The sequence below is a fragment of the Fopius arisanus genome, unplaced genomic scaffold (assembly GCF_000806365.1).
Source record: "Fopius arisanus strain USDA-PBARC FA_bdor unplaced genomic scaffold, ASM80636v1 scaffold00044, whole genome shotgun sequence".
NCBI classification, from domain to species: domain Eukaryota; kingdom Metazoa; phylum Arthropoda; class Insecta; order Hymenoptera; family Braconidae; genus Fopius; species Fopius arisanus.
The window spans coordinates 193200-208905 of NW_011887783.1; the positions used below are offsets into that span (position 1 = coordinate 193200).

Genomic DNA, 15706 nt, shown 5'->3' on the forward strand with positions numbered 1-15706 from the left:
TTCCAGGGAATGACAACTGGGCCTAATGTTCCAGGGAATGACAACTGGGCCTAATGTTCCAGGGAAGGACAACTGGGCCTAATGTTCCAGGGAATGACAACTGGGCCTAATGTTCCAGGGAATGACAACTGGGCCTAATGTTCCAGGGAATGACAACTGGGCCTAATGTTCCAGGGACAGACCTCACAGCTCTCAAGCAAACAAAGAACAATTGACATTGGACTTGACAACGAGTGTAATATCGTACCTGATTACAGTCTCGTTATCTGTCATGCATTTGTACCCACTTGGCTAACAAGTCTCAATAGTCCACTTGTAAATAGTTAAAACCCAGGGCATTATATCGAGCGGAAATATATCCGATTTTAGTCGTATGACGAAGACAATTGTCCGACTCATTCAACATCTCGATGAAAACAGAGAGGTAAATAGGTAAATAAATATCGAGGTGGAGGTGAAATTTGCGAAATGAGGAGACGAGACTCCCCAAGGCCCAGATGACAATCAGAGGTTGAAGAGTATTATAGTGATTCATAAGTGAATATCCCGTGTAAACGAATAACTATTCATTAGTGGAGAAAATACGATTGCCCTGTCTACTAGGTAAACGTCTATTATATGGCCGACGTAATAACGGTTATCATTCCGAGTGTCTGAATTTATCATTCAATACAGCGAGCACTTCAGTCAGAATAAGAAAAAAAATCACTTGAATTCATTTAGTTGTCTAAGATAAATTGAATCTCATTCACCCGGGTAAAAAAAAAATTGTAGTGAAAAATTTTCCAAATTTTTAAAAAATTTCGGGAAAATTTTTTAGAAATTTTTTTTTGAAACAAAAAAAAACGGGATGCAAAAAATTTTTTAAAACCTAAAATAAAACTCTCTAAAATAAAATTATTTTATTTTCCGATTTTATTTTGTTTCATGAAAAAAATTTTCTAAGTTTTTCAGAAATTTTTTTGAAAATTTGGAAAAAATATTCCGATTACAATTTTTTTTTACCCGCGTAATTAAGCCGATGAATCGGAATTGAAAACTGACCCCAACGGTCAGCAATTCGAAAAAAATCCAACGGTTTCTTCGCCCCAACGTCGAGATTTGAAATATAAAAAACGGTTCCTGTTGCTTTGAATTAATTTCTCATCAGAACAGTTATCCACATACCGAAATGACAGTTAAAAATTTTTGGTGTCCTTGAATTCCACCCACACAATATCCCCTGAAATTATTTGAGTTTGCCCGAGTGAGAAAAGACTTGAATTCCCCTCGAGAATTCAGTCTCTTATTTGTTGTCCAACTCATTGAAGAATCAGCTGGAGACAATGTTCGAACGATAAAAGTAACGGGCACTGGAGTGGTCTGATGCCTTCGGGGTCAACAGCCAAATAATTAGATAACTCTTTTTTTTCTACAATGTTGTATCAAGAGATAGTTAACACTGAAAATTACTGAACTCTTTTCTACTTTTTAAATGAAAAAAGCGATTTGATTTTCAAATCGTCAGACAATTGGGGAGTGGCACCACATCTGTCAACATCTGTTGACCGACAACACACGAAAGTCATTGCGAATTGAATAATACCAGCTGATTAAATCCAATTATGATAATGTATTCAAAATACCGATGCTTAACCCCTTGGAACCACTCGAGATGAATCACGGCCACAAATTACATCACTCACTTTTTTTTTAAAGAAAGTAAAATAGAAAAAAAATTTTTTTTCATCTTGCACCGGTGCATGTCCGTTGGAGTCAACGGCTGGTCTCAGTGAAAGTGAAATTTTTCATCATTAGTATGCATACACCTCTATCAATAATTGATTAGTTTTCCCTTGCTTGACCCGTTGTTATCGCGAATATCTCATCGTTCTAGATTTTTCTCTTTCGAGAATCGAAGCACGAAAGTTTGTGATAGAAATGCAGCCGCGATATCGTTTCTTATTTTTCTAAAATCGATTTTATCGAATGAGTAAATAACAAAATGAGAAAAAATCATAAAATTTTCAATTCACTAAATGGCGAATCTAATCTGGAACTTTCATGTGAATTGAGTGGAGAGCTCATGCCATTTTCGTTCCCAAAATTTTTAATTCCAAAAGAAGACCTAATCTATTCGAATAAATTGAATTTTCAAACGTGAATGAATTTTACAAGTGACACTCAAGAAATGCTGATCAATAATTGATCCTTAATTGAAGTGTTCTATTCTGAAGAACCTGATTATCAAGTGGAATTTGTTGATGAAGAAATTGAATTTTTTTTCTCGAGTCGAGGTGATTTTCTTCTCCGGGATTTCCCTTGGCATTCCTCAGGGGCTTCCGAGGGTTTATCACTTGAAATCACTTGACTTTCTGGGGACACTCACTCAATCGTAACCAACTGGTCACTCAGGTATTTATGCGGCTATTTTTTTTCATCGAGATGCCCCTAACCTTGCCAGGAGGTATAACAACCGGTGCAACCATTACCGATCACCACAGCTTTCACTCAAGGTGATATCCAGCTTCCACGTCTGGACCATTTTACTAGAACGCTTCGAGACATTTCGAGATGTTGAGAAATTATTTCCGCCAAAGAGAGCTATTCTACCCACGTCAATTCCCAGAATTTATGAATAAACGAAATTATCCAGACAATTTTCTGTATATTAGACAGAGAAGACTGAATAATTGTTGAAGACTCAAACGAGAACTCAAAGAAATCGCAACTTCAGGAATTAGAAAAAATCAAGTGGAAGAATAAAAATGAAATCGAAATAAATCTCAAGTTTCAAGGAAGACTTCCTATAATTAATTAAACTAATGCCTCCGATAATTAAACCATAATCGATTGGAATTATTTGAACTTTCACAGAGCAATTTATCGAGTTGGACCATGAGGTGGTGGGGATAGGCATCAACAAGAAATAACAGTGGCTTCCTAAGTGTCCTGGTGAACACGTCGACTTTCTCTCCAAGACCATGAGGAAGCCAATGGTTCCGGTATGGAATACAAAGACAAACCACCTTCCCCAGTACATGTCAAGTCTCATCTTGATGAATGACCACGTGGAGACTTCATGTTACTCCAGACTTATCACTCTTTTCAGCTGAACTAGAATAAGTGCACGTTTTTCCAGGCCAGTTTTTAGGAAATACCTCGAAATTGAAGGAAGATGGAGATATTTTCACAGATACCTTTTTTTTAGATCTCGTCGAGATCTACAAAAAATGCATCCATGAAAATATCGCCATTTTCCTTCAATACCGAGATATATAAGGCAAAGGGACTGAGGGCCTCAAATCTCGAATGCTTTGAGTTTGCACTTGGCATTATTGATAATAACAATTAATTGGGGCGGATGTAAAGGCCCAGATGGAGTGGATGGTGTCTTGGATCCGATGGAGTCTCTGACCTAGTTAAAACCTCTTTTGCCTCTGCTCTCTCTACCTGTGACGTCACTATCTCATAGTTATGATTCCTCTCTTTCGGAGTAAATTGATACGAATACCTAATGATACACCTGTCCTTCAAAGTTATCCCTTTCAATTCATCAGGAATTTCTTTCGGAATTTTGCCATCATCAGAGGCTAGTTGAGATGCGGTTATCCGACTTCGCTAATTTACTGGAGATATTATCTGCAGTGATCACGATTTTTTGTCATGCAACTAAGTGACGCGAAAACAACAAAGGATAAAAAATAAAATAATACACCAACTCCACTATTGTCGCTAAAGAGGAAAGGGATGTAAACACACTCGTGATTTGGACTTCCTCGTTATTGGAATTGTTCAAAAAGTAAGTGTGAAAATAATCCCCAAGGCTGCACTGTTGGAAATATTTTTTTATCCCATGGAAAATGTGGGAGTAATCCTTATAAGACATTCAGTCGTGGATAATGATTATTAAAATTCTTGTTTTAGTTTAATTCAAGGGAATTTATGAGCAATGAGAATAAATAGGGAAATTACACATGAATGATTTTATGTCGCATTGTGAACTTCTGAGGTTTCTCGTACATTTTGAGTTTCATGTTTTATTTTCTGTCGTCATTGCGTGTGAGTCTGTGAAAAGGTCGACCTTGACAGACACTTTTGCGGGTACTAAGTGTACACTCCCATTTGAATTTATTTATAATTCAACAAATTATGTCAGGAATTTAAAGGAGAATTTTATACACGGATTTCAAGAATTTAGTTGCATAATTTCACGGAATTTGTGAATGAGTAAACAATGAAGGTTTACAGATTTAATTCTGTAAACAATAACTTGATAATCCCATAATGAGAGTTTGTGCAATCTGCGGTGGAAGGAATGTTAAATCTTGGGTAACCGAGTCCGAAATCGGTTTTAGTAATTTTTGTTAATTACGGAGCCAGAAAATGTCTTTGTCTAGAGACTTGTGGAATTATTAATCCTCTTTCCCTGCAATTTTGCAATTCCCCGGAGATTTAACATCTTGCAATTGAAAATTTAATCACGTCATGAAATTCCAATTTCACTCCCGCTAGGAACTCATTTTTTTTTCATGAAATAAATATATTTCCAACAATGAGAAATCCCTAGCCCCGGTATAATCCAACCACTAATGACCTGAACTGTTCTATTAACGGAATTAATGAGTGACAATCAGTGATTCTGCAACTAAATCTAGATTGACCTCTCACGATGACGAATAAATCGACAGATCTAATTATTTCTTCTATTTTGTACTCACAAACAATTGAATTCACTCGTAGTAACTGCATAGGAAATATATATCTCCGGTTGATGGTACGTCTTCTGGATGAACTTGAACTTTCGCACTGTTAACTTGTCACGAAAAACAACAGTAAAGAATCAAAACACTGGATTTATTATGAATAGAACTGTCCTATTGTATTGGCTGTTCAGGTGTTTATCTTTTCGGAGAATTGAGTACACCACCGGCCACACGATATGACCACATTGAAGGCTCGGAGCGAACTGAATAAAATTTAATCCGCGCGTTAGTTTAGATGTCGCCATGACATTTCACAGATATACCCACTAGGTGGACACCCTTAAAAAATGTTTATTAAATAATTATATATCATTATATTATTATATATCATTATATTATTATATGATTATATGACAATATTATAATTAAATGAAAAATTCATCCGCCTGGAAATAAATAAATAAACTACTCTGTAATTAATAAGTTATCACTTCCGGTGTCATTCACCAAAAATGAAATTGATTTTTTTGTACAAAATTGATTGCCGTTAAATAATATGATTAAATAGATATATTTAAATGGAGATATACGGATATATTTATTTATTGATTTTTTAATGTGTTTTTTATTTCGGAATTTATATTAGGATTAAAGTAAATATTACGAATATTTACGATTCTCCGTTAGTCGATTGATCGATGATTATCGATTAGAAAAGTCGATGGGATTATTATTAATCGAGATTATTATTGATGGGTTTTATCATCGAGGAATTTATTGCACGGTTAGATTTTTTTAAGAACCGCTATATCTGAATATTGAATGTTATCAACAATTCGAATGTTAAAATTTCTGATTACAATGGAACATTGAATATAATTAAATAATTAACAGATTAATATCTCAGGAATCTACCTTACCGTCTCATGTCCAACGATTTCGGCAGATGTCACTGAACCTCCAAAGAAAAGAAAAAGTTGAAAAACTTCTCGTCTCTATAAACATCCTCTCGGAAGATCCTGAGGACAAGTCCTGTATTTGCAAGTACAATGAGCTACTGATAATAAAAATAATTGCAGTGATAACGTGCCATCAGATGTCAATGACAGTTGGATAGCCGATGAGGGAGCAGTAGAACAATTATAATAACAAATTAACCTGAAAATTGATAGAGTTGAGGATGAGTGAAAGACAGCCGAATCAGAACGAGATGGAGATTGATGAGAACAATGCTGGTGTTGTTGATGCACCGATGGAAGTTGCTGCCATGGAAAAACCTTCGACATCAGCTGCATCTGATAATCCGAGCACGTGCAGGGTTATGGCATCTTCAGGGACTGTTGGTTCAGTATCCATTAGTCTTCATCCACTTGTTATAATGAATATCAGTGAACAATGGACGAGACTCAGGGCGCAGGAGGGCAGTGACCAATTTTGTAATTTTATTATTCAAATTGTATTTCGAGATTACGAGATTACGGGATATATTAATTGATTGTGAAATTTGTTCGACAGTTTATGGAGCCTTAATTGGAAAGCAAAAGGGACGTAACATCGAGATAATGAATTCTTTTGAGTTGCTGTTCAGTGTGATAGGAGGAGACATTGTCATTGACAGAGATTACTACAACACGAAGGAGGAGCAGTTCAAACAGGTGTTCAGTGAGATGGATTTCCTCGGTTGGTATACAACTGGCGATCAGCCCAATGAGAAGGATATTATTGTTCATAAACAGCTGTGTGTTATCAATGAGAGTCCAGTTCTATTGAAGATGGATCCACGACCGAGAAATACTGACGTGAGTTGAAATAACAAATTTGTCTTATCATTAGCTAGGTGAAATTATTTAATAGCTCTAATTTTCTGTCTCTCATACAGCAATTGTCGGTTTCTATGTACGAGTCTGTAATTGATCTCGTCAATGGTGAAGCAACAATGCTTTTTGTTCCATTAACTTACACATTAGCCACCGAAGAAGCTGAGAGAATTGGTGTTGACCATGTTGCAAGAATGTGTACAAATGACCAAGGAGAAAGTTCACTCGGTAAATATTTCATGGAATTCGTATTTTTCAGTGATAATGAGTTAATTAATGATTTAATTAATTTTTACAGTTGTTGAACACCTCATGGCACAGCACAGTGCAATAAAGATGCTCCACTCACGTGTCAAACTCATACTCATGTATCTTCAGGCTGTTGAATCAGGTGAACTCACACCCAATCATGAAATATTGAGAGCAGCGAGATCTCTAGCACATCATCTGCCTGTTTTGGACAGTGATAAATTCAAATCTGATTTTTACAACGTGAGTTTGATATTTATGCACTTGAAAATAACTTTATTCGTAAATGTATTTAAATGCAGGTAATGAAATTTCAATATTATTTTTCAATTTTCACAGCAATGCAATGACTTTGGTCTCATCACCTACCTCGGAATAATAACCAAAGGGTGCAACGATATGAATCAATTTGTCAATAAATTCAATTTTCTGTACGAAAGAGCTGGCATTGGTCCTGGCCATACGAGACGCATTCGCAACTTGTTCTTTTGATTTATAAATTTAATATGTAAAAGGAAATTGATGGAAAAACAGAAAAACTCTGTACTAATTGATAAGCTTAAGGTAATATGAATTAAAGTAATTTAGATAAAAAGAGTGAAGATGGATATTTTTTTCCCGGTTGATCGAATCAACTCTTTAAATACGATAAAAATTTATTAATTCTCTATTATATACAATTTACAGGTTATAATTATATCCCACAACTTTATCATTCCTCTTCTTTGTCGAGTGGATTCTCTCCATTTGAATCGCTTCTCTCCCGAATTATTCCCCATTTTTCACCATTTTTTTCTTTCAATTTTGATTTTTGAAAAACTTTAATTAAACATCGAAGCATGATTATTAATCCCATTGATGAAAAGGTCTCGTAATGTTATGGTACAACAAACATTCTAAAATATCATCTATAAATTCATCACCCCGTCTCACGTAAGTTTGCATTTAATTGATTTAAAATTTCTCCCCGACATCATTATTTTCATTCACTTCCATCTATTTTTGTACGAACTGTAAAAAATAGAATTAATAGTATTGTTCCGCGTTAATTATTGCCTGTTGATTTTTTTTACTTTGAAACAATTCCTTGGATAGTTGCGTTTTTTAATAGTTTTCAATTGAAACGTTAATTTTACTCTATCTTCGACGCTCGATATTCATGTAGATTTGTTTACTGATATGCTCTGGTACTATACTGCTATTTAATTTCGTTTTACCGATATATTTTGAGTATCAGACATTGATATTTCCTCCAGGATTAATTAATAAAAAATATATATCAACATTGACATTGAAATTCTTTTTCTCCGTGAAGCCATTTACGTTCCAATTTGAGCGTCAAAATACGAAGCACTTTCGAAAATACGCAACATCCCCAACGCCTTAAAATTAATTTATACATTTTAATAATCTTCAATCGTTTGTGTTGTCTTCGAATCGAATGAATTGAATTTCGATAGTTCGGATATTTACTAATCCTCTACCTTAAATAAGACGACGAAGAAGTCGTTGAGTCAACAGTCAGGCTGTCTTCCATCATTGTGGCAATAATGTCCACAATGACAGACAGCATAACGTCTGGCTAAGGGCTTGGCTTGTCAACACCAATCAACTCTTCAAACAGACTGTTTCTACCCTTGACTCTATCCTCCAGTGTGTGCACAGCAAATCTCAGCATTGCCGTTGACAAATCACCTACCGACCATCTTCTATCCGTCAGAACTCTGCTGACAGTGTCCAACTACAAGCAGATAAATTAATTAAACGTCAATTCTCATTGTTTCACTGTAGATATTAATTATCCTCAAATTGATCATTTTTTGACACCTGGAGTAATTGTTTATGGATGGATAATTTATTTATATGAAGTTTGAAATGAATACCTTGGAAAGACTAGTGTGTCCACAAGTGTAATAAATGAGCCTGGGTACCCCAGCAAGTGACGCAGCCAACCACTGAATAACTAGTTTCAACTGTGGATCACCCTTTAATCTCGACCCACAACCCCAATTACCACTTGCCACAGGCAACAAACCACCCTCCTGGAGGCTATTATCCCCTGGTATCTACAAAAATACAATCACAACTATCATCTCCTCTCCCAGTTCACGCCTCCACGAATATTCAGTAGTAAAAGCTGTCAACCGTAAAACAACAATAAATTTTTAAAAACTTGTTAATTACTATCGACTTTACACCAAGACAATGCTACATTTATTCGCTGGAATATTCTTCATCCAATTAGAAAAATAACTCATTCCTTGCGATTAAAGATCAGATAAGAACGAGAGACAGATGTTGTTAATGACAAAACGAAATAATTGAGCGTAATTACACCAATCGCAGGTGATTAATTGTTATGCAGTACGAGGCGATAGATTTTTTTGCTTGTCAATTTTATTCACCGAATTCTCTTGTCTGGATTTTGCTATTACTTCCTGGGGCTCTTCATCTTCTGACGTTGACGATCGAAGATAAACCGTGGCTTCTTCCTCGAACAGAGTTTGGAGCACAGTCGAGGTGAATGTGACGGACAGTGATTTTTTCCATCTCACGTGATCCAGAGCGTCTGAGTACTCCTCATCTTCGTCGTCACTTGTGACCTGTGTATTCTCATTTTTGGTACATGGGATGGGTGAATTTATTTTACGATTTACTTCAGAAGAAATTAGAAGACCTCTTTTGTTCGTGATTTAATGAACAAAAAGAATTGGCAACTGTCTCTCATTCCATCTCACATCACTTCCAGAATAAAAATCATCAGTGGCAAAAAAAATTGATTGATAATCTGATAGAGTGTAATTACCGATTGTTGACGTCTGTTCCTCTGTCTGGCGAGTTCGAGGCTGAGGGATCTCACCGCCAACGCCAATTTGTGCTTCTGGTGGACGTCATTGGGCCCCAGGAGGGGCTGAGGCTCACCTTCCTGGACAGGAACTCCTGCGAAGGATTCACTGAGGGCTCTCCTCAGAAGTGATCCAGCAAACTGCACCACTGCTCGATCTCTCGCATCCATCTCTCGATTCTCGTCACTCGCGATTGGATCGTCCAGCCACTTTGAGAGTTGCTCGTACACTTCTTCCAATTCTGAGCAAAATTCTCAAGATGAAACCACCATAACAGCCATTTTCTCCATCACTAAATTCTCACCAGAGCTGTATTCAGTACTGAAACTATATTTGCTGCTATTCGTGTCCTTCCTCTGGAGCACTGGAGGCTGAGTCTGTTTAAACCTTCCCAGCCACTTCTGCTCTGCTTCCAACGACTCCTTCAGGAAGTCCTCGTCGACTGTTTCATCACGCAGAACAAATCCCCTAGATCCTCCCCTCCTGAGTCTGAAATATTAATACATGAGATTTGTTTTTTTTTTTAAAAACCTCATCAATCACTAACTTAATGTCCTGATCCCCAACGTGACTGCCAGTGATATTAATTCCCACAGCATAACTCCCCTCCGAGGAATTGTCAGAGGAACCAGTGGCAGTGCTCTCTCTGTTTAGTGCCTCTTTAAGTCGTTGAGCAAATGTTCCTCTTCGCTCTGGTGTATCCAGTTGATTGCTGTACCTTCTCGATAACTTGAACGAGAGATGGTCATCCTCATCTGGCAGATCTTCGTCGATGGTGTCCTTAGCGCTGTGGAAGCTCTCGCTACTCTGACTGTTGCAGCTACCATAGACCGACATTTGGCCGAGAGATTGTCTCGTTACAGGTAAAACTTCACCACTCGAGCCTAAAACTATGAATCTACTTCTATTACTAGCACTGCTTGTACTTTTTCCAAGTTTTCCAGGGCTCTGAGACCTGGTGGATCTTCCGTTAGGCCTAGGTCTCTCGTCGGTGATTCTATCGGGACTGTTTGTCTCGTTGGAACCTGGGGGAAAACGATTTTGGAATTAAATTTGAAGATTCAGTGAGGGGAGGCGAATTCGCGTTTTTTTTTTATTTACTTAATTTCCCGTTAATCCTGGCGATTTTTTTATCCTCAGTCTCGACTTCCGGTGATGCACTGCTGAAGCTTTCACCGATTGGAGATAGTCTTCTCGCTGGACAACCGTCTGCATCCGAATCCGATTTGATCGTGTCAGTGGGACTGTCAGGTGTGTGCCGCTGACGAAAAGCCAACAAGGATTTATTCATTTCTCGAAGGACATTGTCCTCTTCGAACTGAGACAGAGGAAGTTTTGAGTAATCCTCAGGGTCCATACAACACACTGTAATCTAAAGATAAAAAATTACTGTAAAAATCTGTAAAATTGTCCATTTCAATTGAAAGTTTAGATCTGGATAATTGAATGAATATATTCTGAACTAACGGGATTAGGATTTGGTATGCTCTCATAGACGGCCTTGTTCTTGGGATCATTGATCCTGGAGATGTGTCGGGCGCCTTCTACGATGAGCACTTCGTTGTCCTCCAAGGCCTCGACAGAGAGTATCACAGCGAGAATTTCCGGATGCGTTGATATCTGTGAAGAAAATTCTTTGAATTTTTCATCGAAGAATTTTTCCATTGAGACAATTTTATCATTCAATCGACTGCTGTGCTATTTTCGTTCTTATTGAATTTTTTGGGTGAAGGTGGCACATTTTCACAGTGACATACTTACTTACATGTACACTTTCTTGATTGATAACATCCTCGAGTGCTCCATCACCGAATCTTGAGCTTGCGAAGCAAACGTGGAGGACTTTGGTGTCAGTGTCAATCCTCTCCATTCGGCCAGTGTGACGAATGCTCAGAGGACACAAGGGTACACTGCTCTCTAGCCAGTCTTCGATCGTCAGCCATTGCTTGGACGTCATCACCTGGGCAAAAAAAAAATCAGTCCACTAATTTGTAAATTACTTCAAGAGAAATGAAATTTATTTTTAAATTTATTTATTTCAATTTATAGAAAATCCAGGGTGATTTTACCTGCCTGGAGACGACCATTCGCCCTTCCAGGGCTGAATCATTCTCGAGGAACTCAAAGTACTGGAGAATGCTCGACAGTTTGGCTTTCTGGCTGTTTCTGAAAATGTCAAGTGCTCTATTGTACCCCGAGATTCAATAGGATCCAGGGTAAATGGAAAATCATTTTTTTTTTTATGAGACGTGTACACGTGACAGCTCTCGGAGTACTACGCAAAGGTCAAAGATTGTGGACTCATATTTAAATCGATAGTCACGCAAAGTTCAGTGCGCCATAAAACGGTGAGTAATTCGATTTAATTGCGGGGGGCGCATTCAACGGTTGTGCAAAACGCTAATTACATCAATTAATCACCAGCTGAGTTTCAATTAATTTTTTTCACTGAAAATTTGAGGTAAAAATTGGAAAATTTGTTCGTAGGATTTGAAAAAAATCACTCACAAATGCAAATGTTTGAAGAACATCAATTAATCTAATTACATCAATTAATCAAAAGCTGAGTTACAATTAATTTTTTTCACTGAAAATTTAAGGTAAAAATTGGAAAATTTGTTCGCAGGAATTGAAAAAAAATTACTTACAGATGCAAATGCTTGAAGAAGTTCGTGAAGTTGAAGTCCCCAAGTGTCGGATGTGTTTTAATTGTTCGTTTGGGATAAGTCGAGAAAAAAGCATTGGCAACAAGAGCCGATGTAAATCCGTACGTGTACTCAACGCTATCACCTGGGGCAATGAGAAAAAAAAAGGAATGAGAACACGAAATTATTTTATTCTCTCCAAACCCACACAAGAGGAAATTCATTTAATTTTGTCGTAGTGACAATATTAATTATACAACAATATTAATATATCATTCGGTGTTTTTTTAAATTGTCACCTTGCTGCTGAAGACTGAAGTACAACCCCTGGGGAGGTTTAGTACTTCTGAGTGCCTTTGCTCTTTCCACAATACGCGGTATTGTCTTGGTAAATAGCTGCTCACGTTCACCAGGACCGAGATCCTCATCAACGTACTTTGATAGGCCAGTAAAAAGATTGGGGTCTTGCTCGTCTTCATCCGGATCCAAACTTATACTAAAGAATTAATGAACATAAATCAATACCTAAATATTACCAAATAAATGTTAATATTAACAAATTATCATTAATATATAAATTAATACGAGGAAACGTCAATAAATATCCATAATTATTCTTAGTAATAATATTTTCTACAGTTTGAGATGAAAAAAAAATCATTACCCAGGACAAAAGGTTCGTTATCAATAATTACAATTAATTAACTTGAATTAGAGTTTTGAAATTAGAGTTTAAATATCAGGGGTAATTGTCAAATGGAATTTTTGGTTGTTTAAATTGCAATTTTTCCGATTGTTCATTTTCCTCCATGAATATCGCTGTATCATTGACTCTCAAGGCTTTTGTGTTGGCCTGAGCACTCGCTCCGGAAGAGGAAGAAGTTAAAACGGAAGAGTGCGACGAACCTCGAAGGTTGCTCCAACAACCAGCACCTAGATTTTTTTTTCAAAATACCCATCATTCCAAAAATAAATCACGACTATCCCACCGCGGATGGACTTGGCATCCGTCGGTTTTACTACAAACTCATGCGAACAAACGAGAGACATTTCTATCGCCCGGGTTGAATCCTCGGTACAAAAGAGAAATAACTCGTGAGATCATCGGATTAATATAGATCCAAACACTTTCGCGCCCTAAAGATCCATCACCCCCGGATTCCCTCCCAACGATGAAGGCATTTAAACCGAGACAAGTCAAAAGAGTTTAAAATATAAAAACAGCTGTCGCTCATTAGTCCAAAAGAACTTGAAAAATCAAGAAGAACGAAAAAACTGATTTTTTAAATATTCTGTTATTTTCGTGCTCCATATTAAAATATTCCACTCCATACTCTCAATTCTGTGATCACCTGATCAGGCAGTTGATCGATCAGACTGATTTCCCATGATCTGCCTGATCAGGCCAGGATCAGAAGTAACTGACACCGGATACAATTACCCTCTTCCAAAAAAGACTGCATCTGCTTTTGGAAACGAACTCTCGTTTTTCCAACGAGAGGGTCCTGAATAGGATTGAGTCTGAACCTGATTTACATACAGATGAACTCACTTGCACATGTCATGAATTTTTCTCATAGCGTCCAGCAGATCCTTGGAATTCCTGGCAATAGCTGCTCTGTCCAGCTGTTTAACAACAGCTGGCCACCACGGCAGGTCACAGGGCAACATAACAAGCGCCATTACACCGCCAACACCCCCTCCCACCCGTCAATTAAAAAAATTGATGCTCAATCATCGTAGATCTATGAAAGATAAATCACCTGAAAATACCATTCCTCATTGATTTACCACAAATATTCAATAGGCCTTGGTAATTTCCACGTGGTGGAGTACTCACTCCCTCCCCACCCACCCCACGTGCTCACAATTATTGATAACTTCAATTCACGAGTGGAGGAAGTTAATGAGATGAACGTTTATGTAATCACTTTATCGGAAGTTAGTCCCCCACCCCCACGCGCACCTCCCGCTGAATAATCCGATTACATTTTGTCCATTTTCCTTTTTTCTTCTTCTTTTTTAATTTTTTCCCCACTGGATATCACTGGATTACTTCACCTCTTGTTTACTGTCAGCATTTTAGGGGATGAGGGGGTGAATTTAATTGACGATTTCAGGTGCTGATGCACTCGCGGTTAATGGATCCGCCATTTATTTGGCATTTTAGAAATTTTTTTTCTCTCTCTCCCGCGGTTTATCGATTAGGCTGATCTTTCGGTTTAGGCTGGTGTTTTTTTTGGGGGGGGGCCGGGGGTGGTTTTTTGGGGTTTAATCAGGGATGAAGTGGAGCACTGACTGTTTCGAGTCCCCCGTGGGGTATGGGTGGTAAAAAATTGGCGGCTAGTACAAACACCAGCCGTTTGCTGTGCACAAGTCGTTCCACAACTCATTCCCTCGTAGAGTTCTATTTTTAAGACGGAAATGTGCGCCGGCGCTCTTGGTCTACCCCTATATAGAGATTTGGGGGTGTTTGGGGGGTGGGCGAGGGAGGGGGAGATTGGGCGGGGCTGGGGGGTAATCGATGGGTGGGCTGATGACGTCAGAGTGGAAGGCATGACGTCAGCTTCAGGGAAAACTCCTCGCATTGGTCGGACGCCATTCTTTGACCTTTACCATTTTTTAAACTGACGATTCCGAATTTAATTGTCACTCCGAATTTCAAATTTTTCTTTCAAAAATTAAAACAAAAATATTACTCTATATTTTTTTTTATTGTTAATTTTATTTGTTAAATTCGCACTGATGATTCGCAAATTATTTTTATCCAATTTTCATTTTCACGGAAATCGAGAAATTTTTCGATTTATTTTTCTGGCTTACGAGTGTAAAATACAATTTATTCTGTACATAAAAACACGTAAATTATTAATTAATAGGTAAATAATCAATTAATTAATGAACCTATAAATAAAATAATACAATTTCAATTTTCCGGGTGTAGAGTCGATAAGAGAGAAATCTCCGAAAGCTCATGTTGGAAAATTGAAGAGAAAGCTGAGGGAGATGATGGTAGAGGTCACCCTCGCGGTAATTTTCCATCCCCCTTCAACCCCTCACCCCTCCCACCCCTTGCCACCCGCAATGACCGCGGAATAATCATTTCAATGGGTCAAGGACCCGGTATGACAGCCTCTCATCTAAATTTGAAAGAGAGACGTCTGAAAAAAGGGCAATGAGAGTCGTTATTAACGGGCAAATGAAAGAGAAGGGTCATCTTTAATTCAGCCGGTTGTGCTTTAATTTACGGAATATAGATTGCAGTCTGGGTTGTGTACGTACTTTGTCATGTTTAAGGGTAACTACTGAGGGATGCATATACGCAAACGAGGCGAGTTGTCTGGCTTTGGAATTCACGCATCCATGATCAAAGAAGGAATTGCCGAGAACAGGAATCATGGATATTCGATGGGATGGAGTACCCAAGGGGTTATTGATTTTCCCTTTTTATCCATTTTTTTTTT

General features: G+C 37.7%; 3 protein-coding genes across 6 annotated transcripts in view; 1 reads left to right on the forward strand and 2 right to left on the reverse strand.

The window, feature by feature from the left end:
• LOC105267058 (sphingomyelin phosphodiesterase-like) overlaps positions 1–4935 on the reverse strand; it is a 13026-nt gene extending 8091 nt beyond the window's left edge. For all 4 annotated transcript variants that reach the window (XM_011305661.1, XM_011305663.1, XM_011305662.1 and 1 more), the window contains exon 1: positions 4701–4935. The gene's annotated coding sequence lies outside the window, so the exon portion shown is untranslated. The remainder of the gene's footprint in view (positions 1–4700) is intronic.
• A 707-nt stretch (positions 4936–5642) lies between these two features.
• CSN6 (COP9 signalosome subunit 6) lies at positions 5643–7349 on the forward strand. The gene is made up of 5 exons (XM_011305665.1): positions 5643–6121; positions 6201–6484; positions 6565–6730; positions 6801–6994; positions 7091–7349. Exons 1-5 carry the CDS (start codon positions 5866–5868, stop codon positions 7241–7243), a joined length of 1053 nt encoding a protein of 350 aa, XP_011303967.1. The 5' UTR covers positions 5643–5865; the 3' UTR covers positions 7244–7349.
• Positions 7350–7389: 40 nt separating this feature from the next.
• Positions 7390–14610, reverse strand: LOC105267062 (uncharacterized). Its single transcript, XM_011305668.1, has 13 exons — positions 13795–14610; positions 12542–12738; positions 12246–12387; positions 11667–11763; positions 11363–11557; positions 11065–11217; positions 10699–10969; positions 10145–10622; positions 9902–10086; positions 9558–9838; positions 9157–9354; positions 8635–8817; positions 7390–8492 (listed from the first exon to the last, which is right to left on the reverse strand). The coding sequence occupies exons 1-13, from the start codon at positions 13923–13925 to the stop codon at positions 8334–8336; spliced, it is 2670 nt and encodes an 889-aa protein (XP_011303970.1). The 5' UTR covers positions 13926–14610; the 3' UTR covers positions 7390–8333.
• Positions 14611–15706: the final 1096 nt, after the last annotated feature.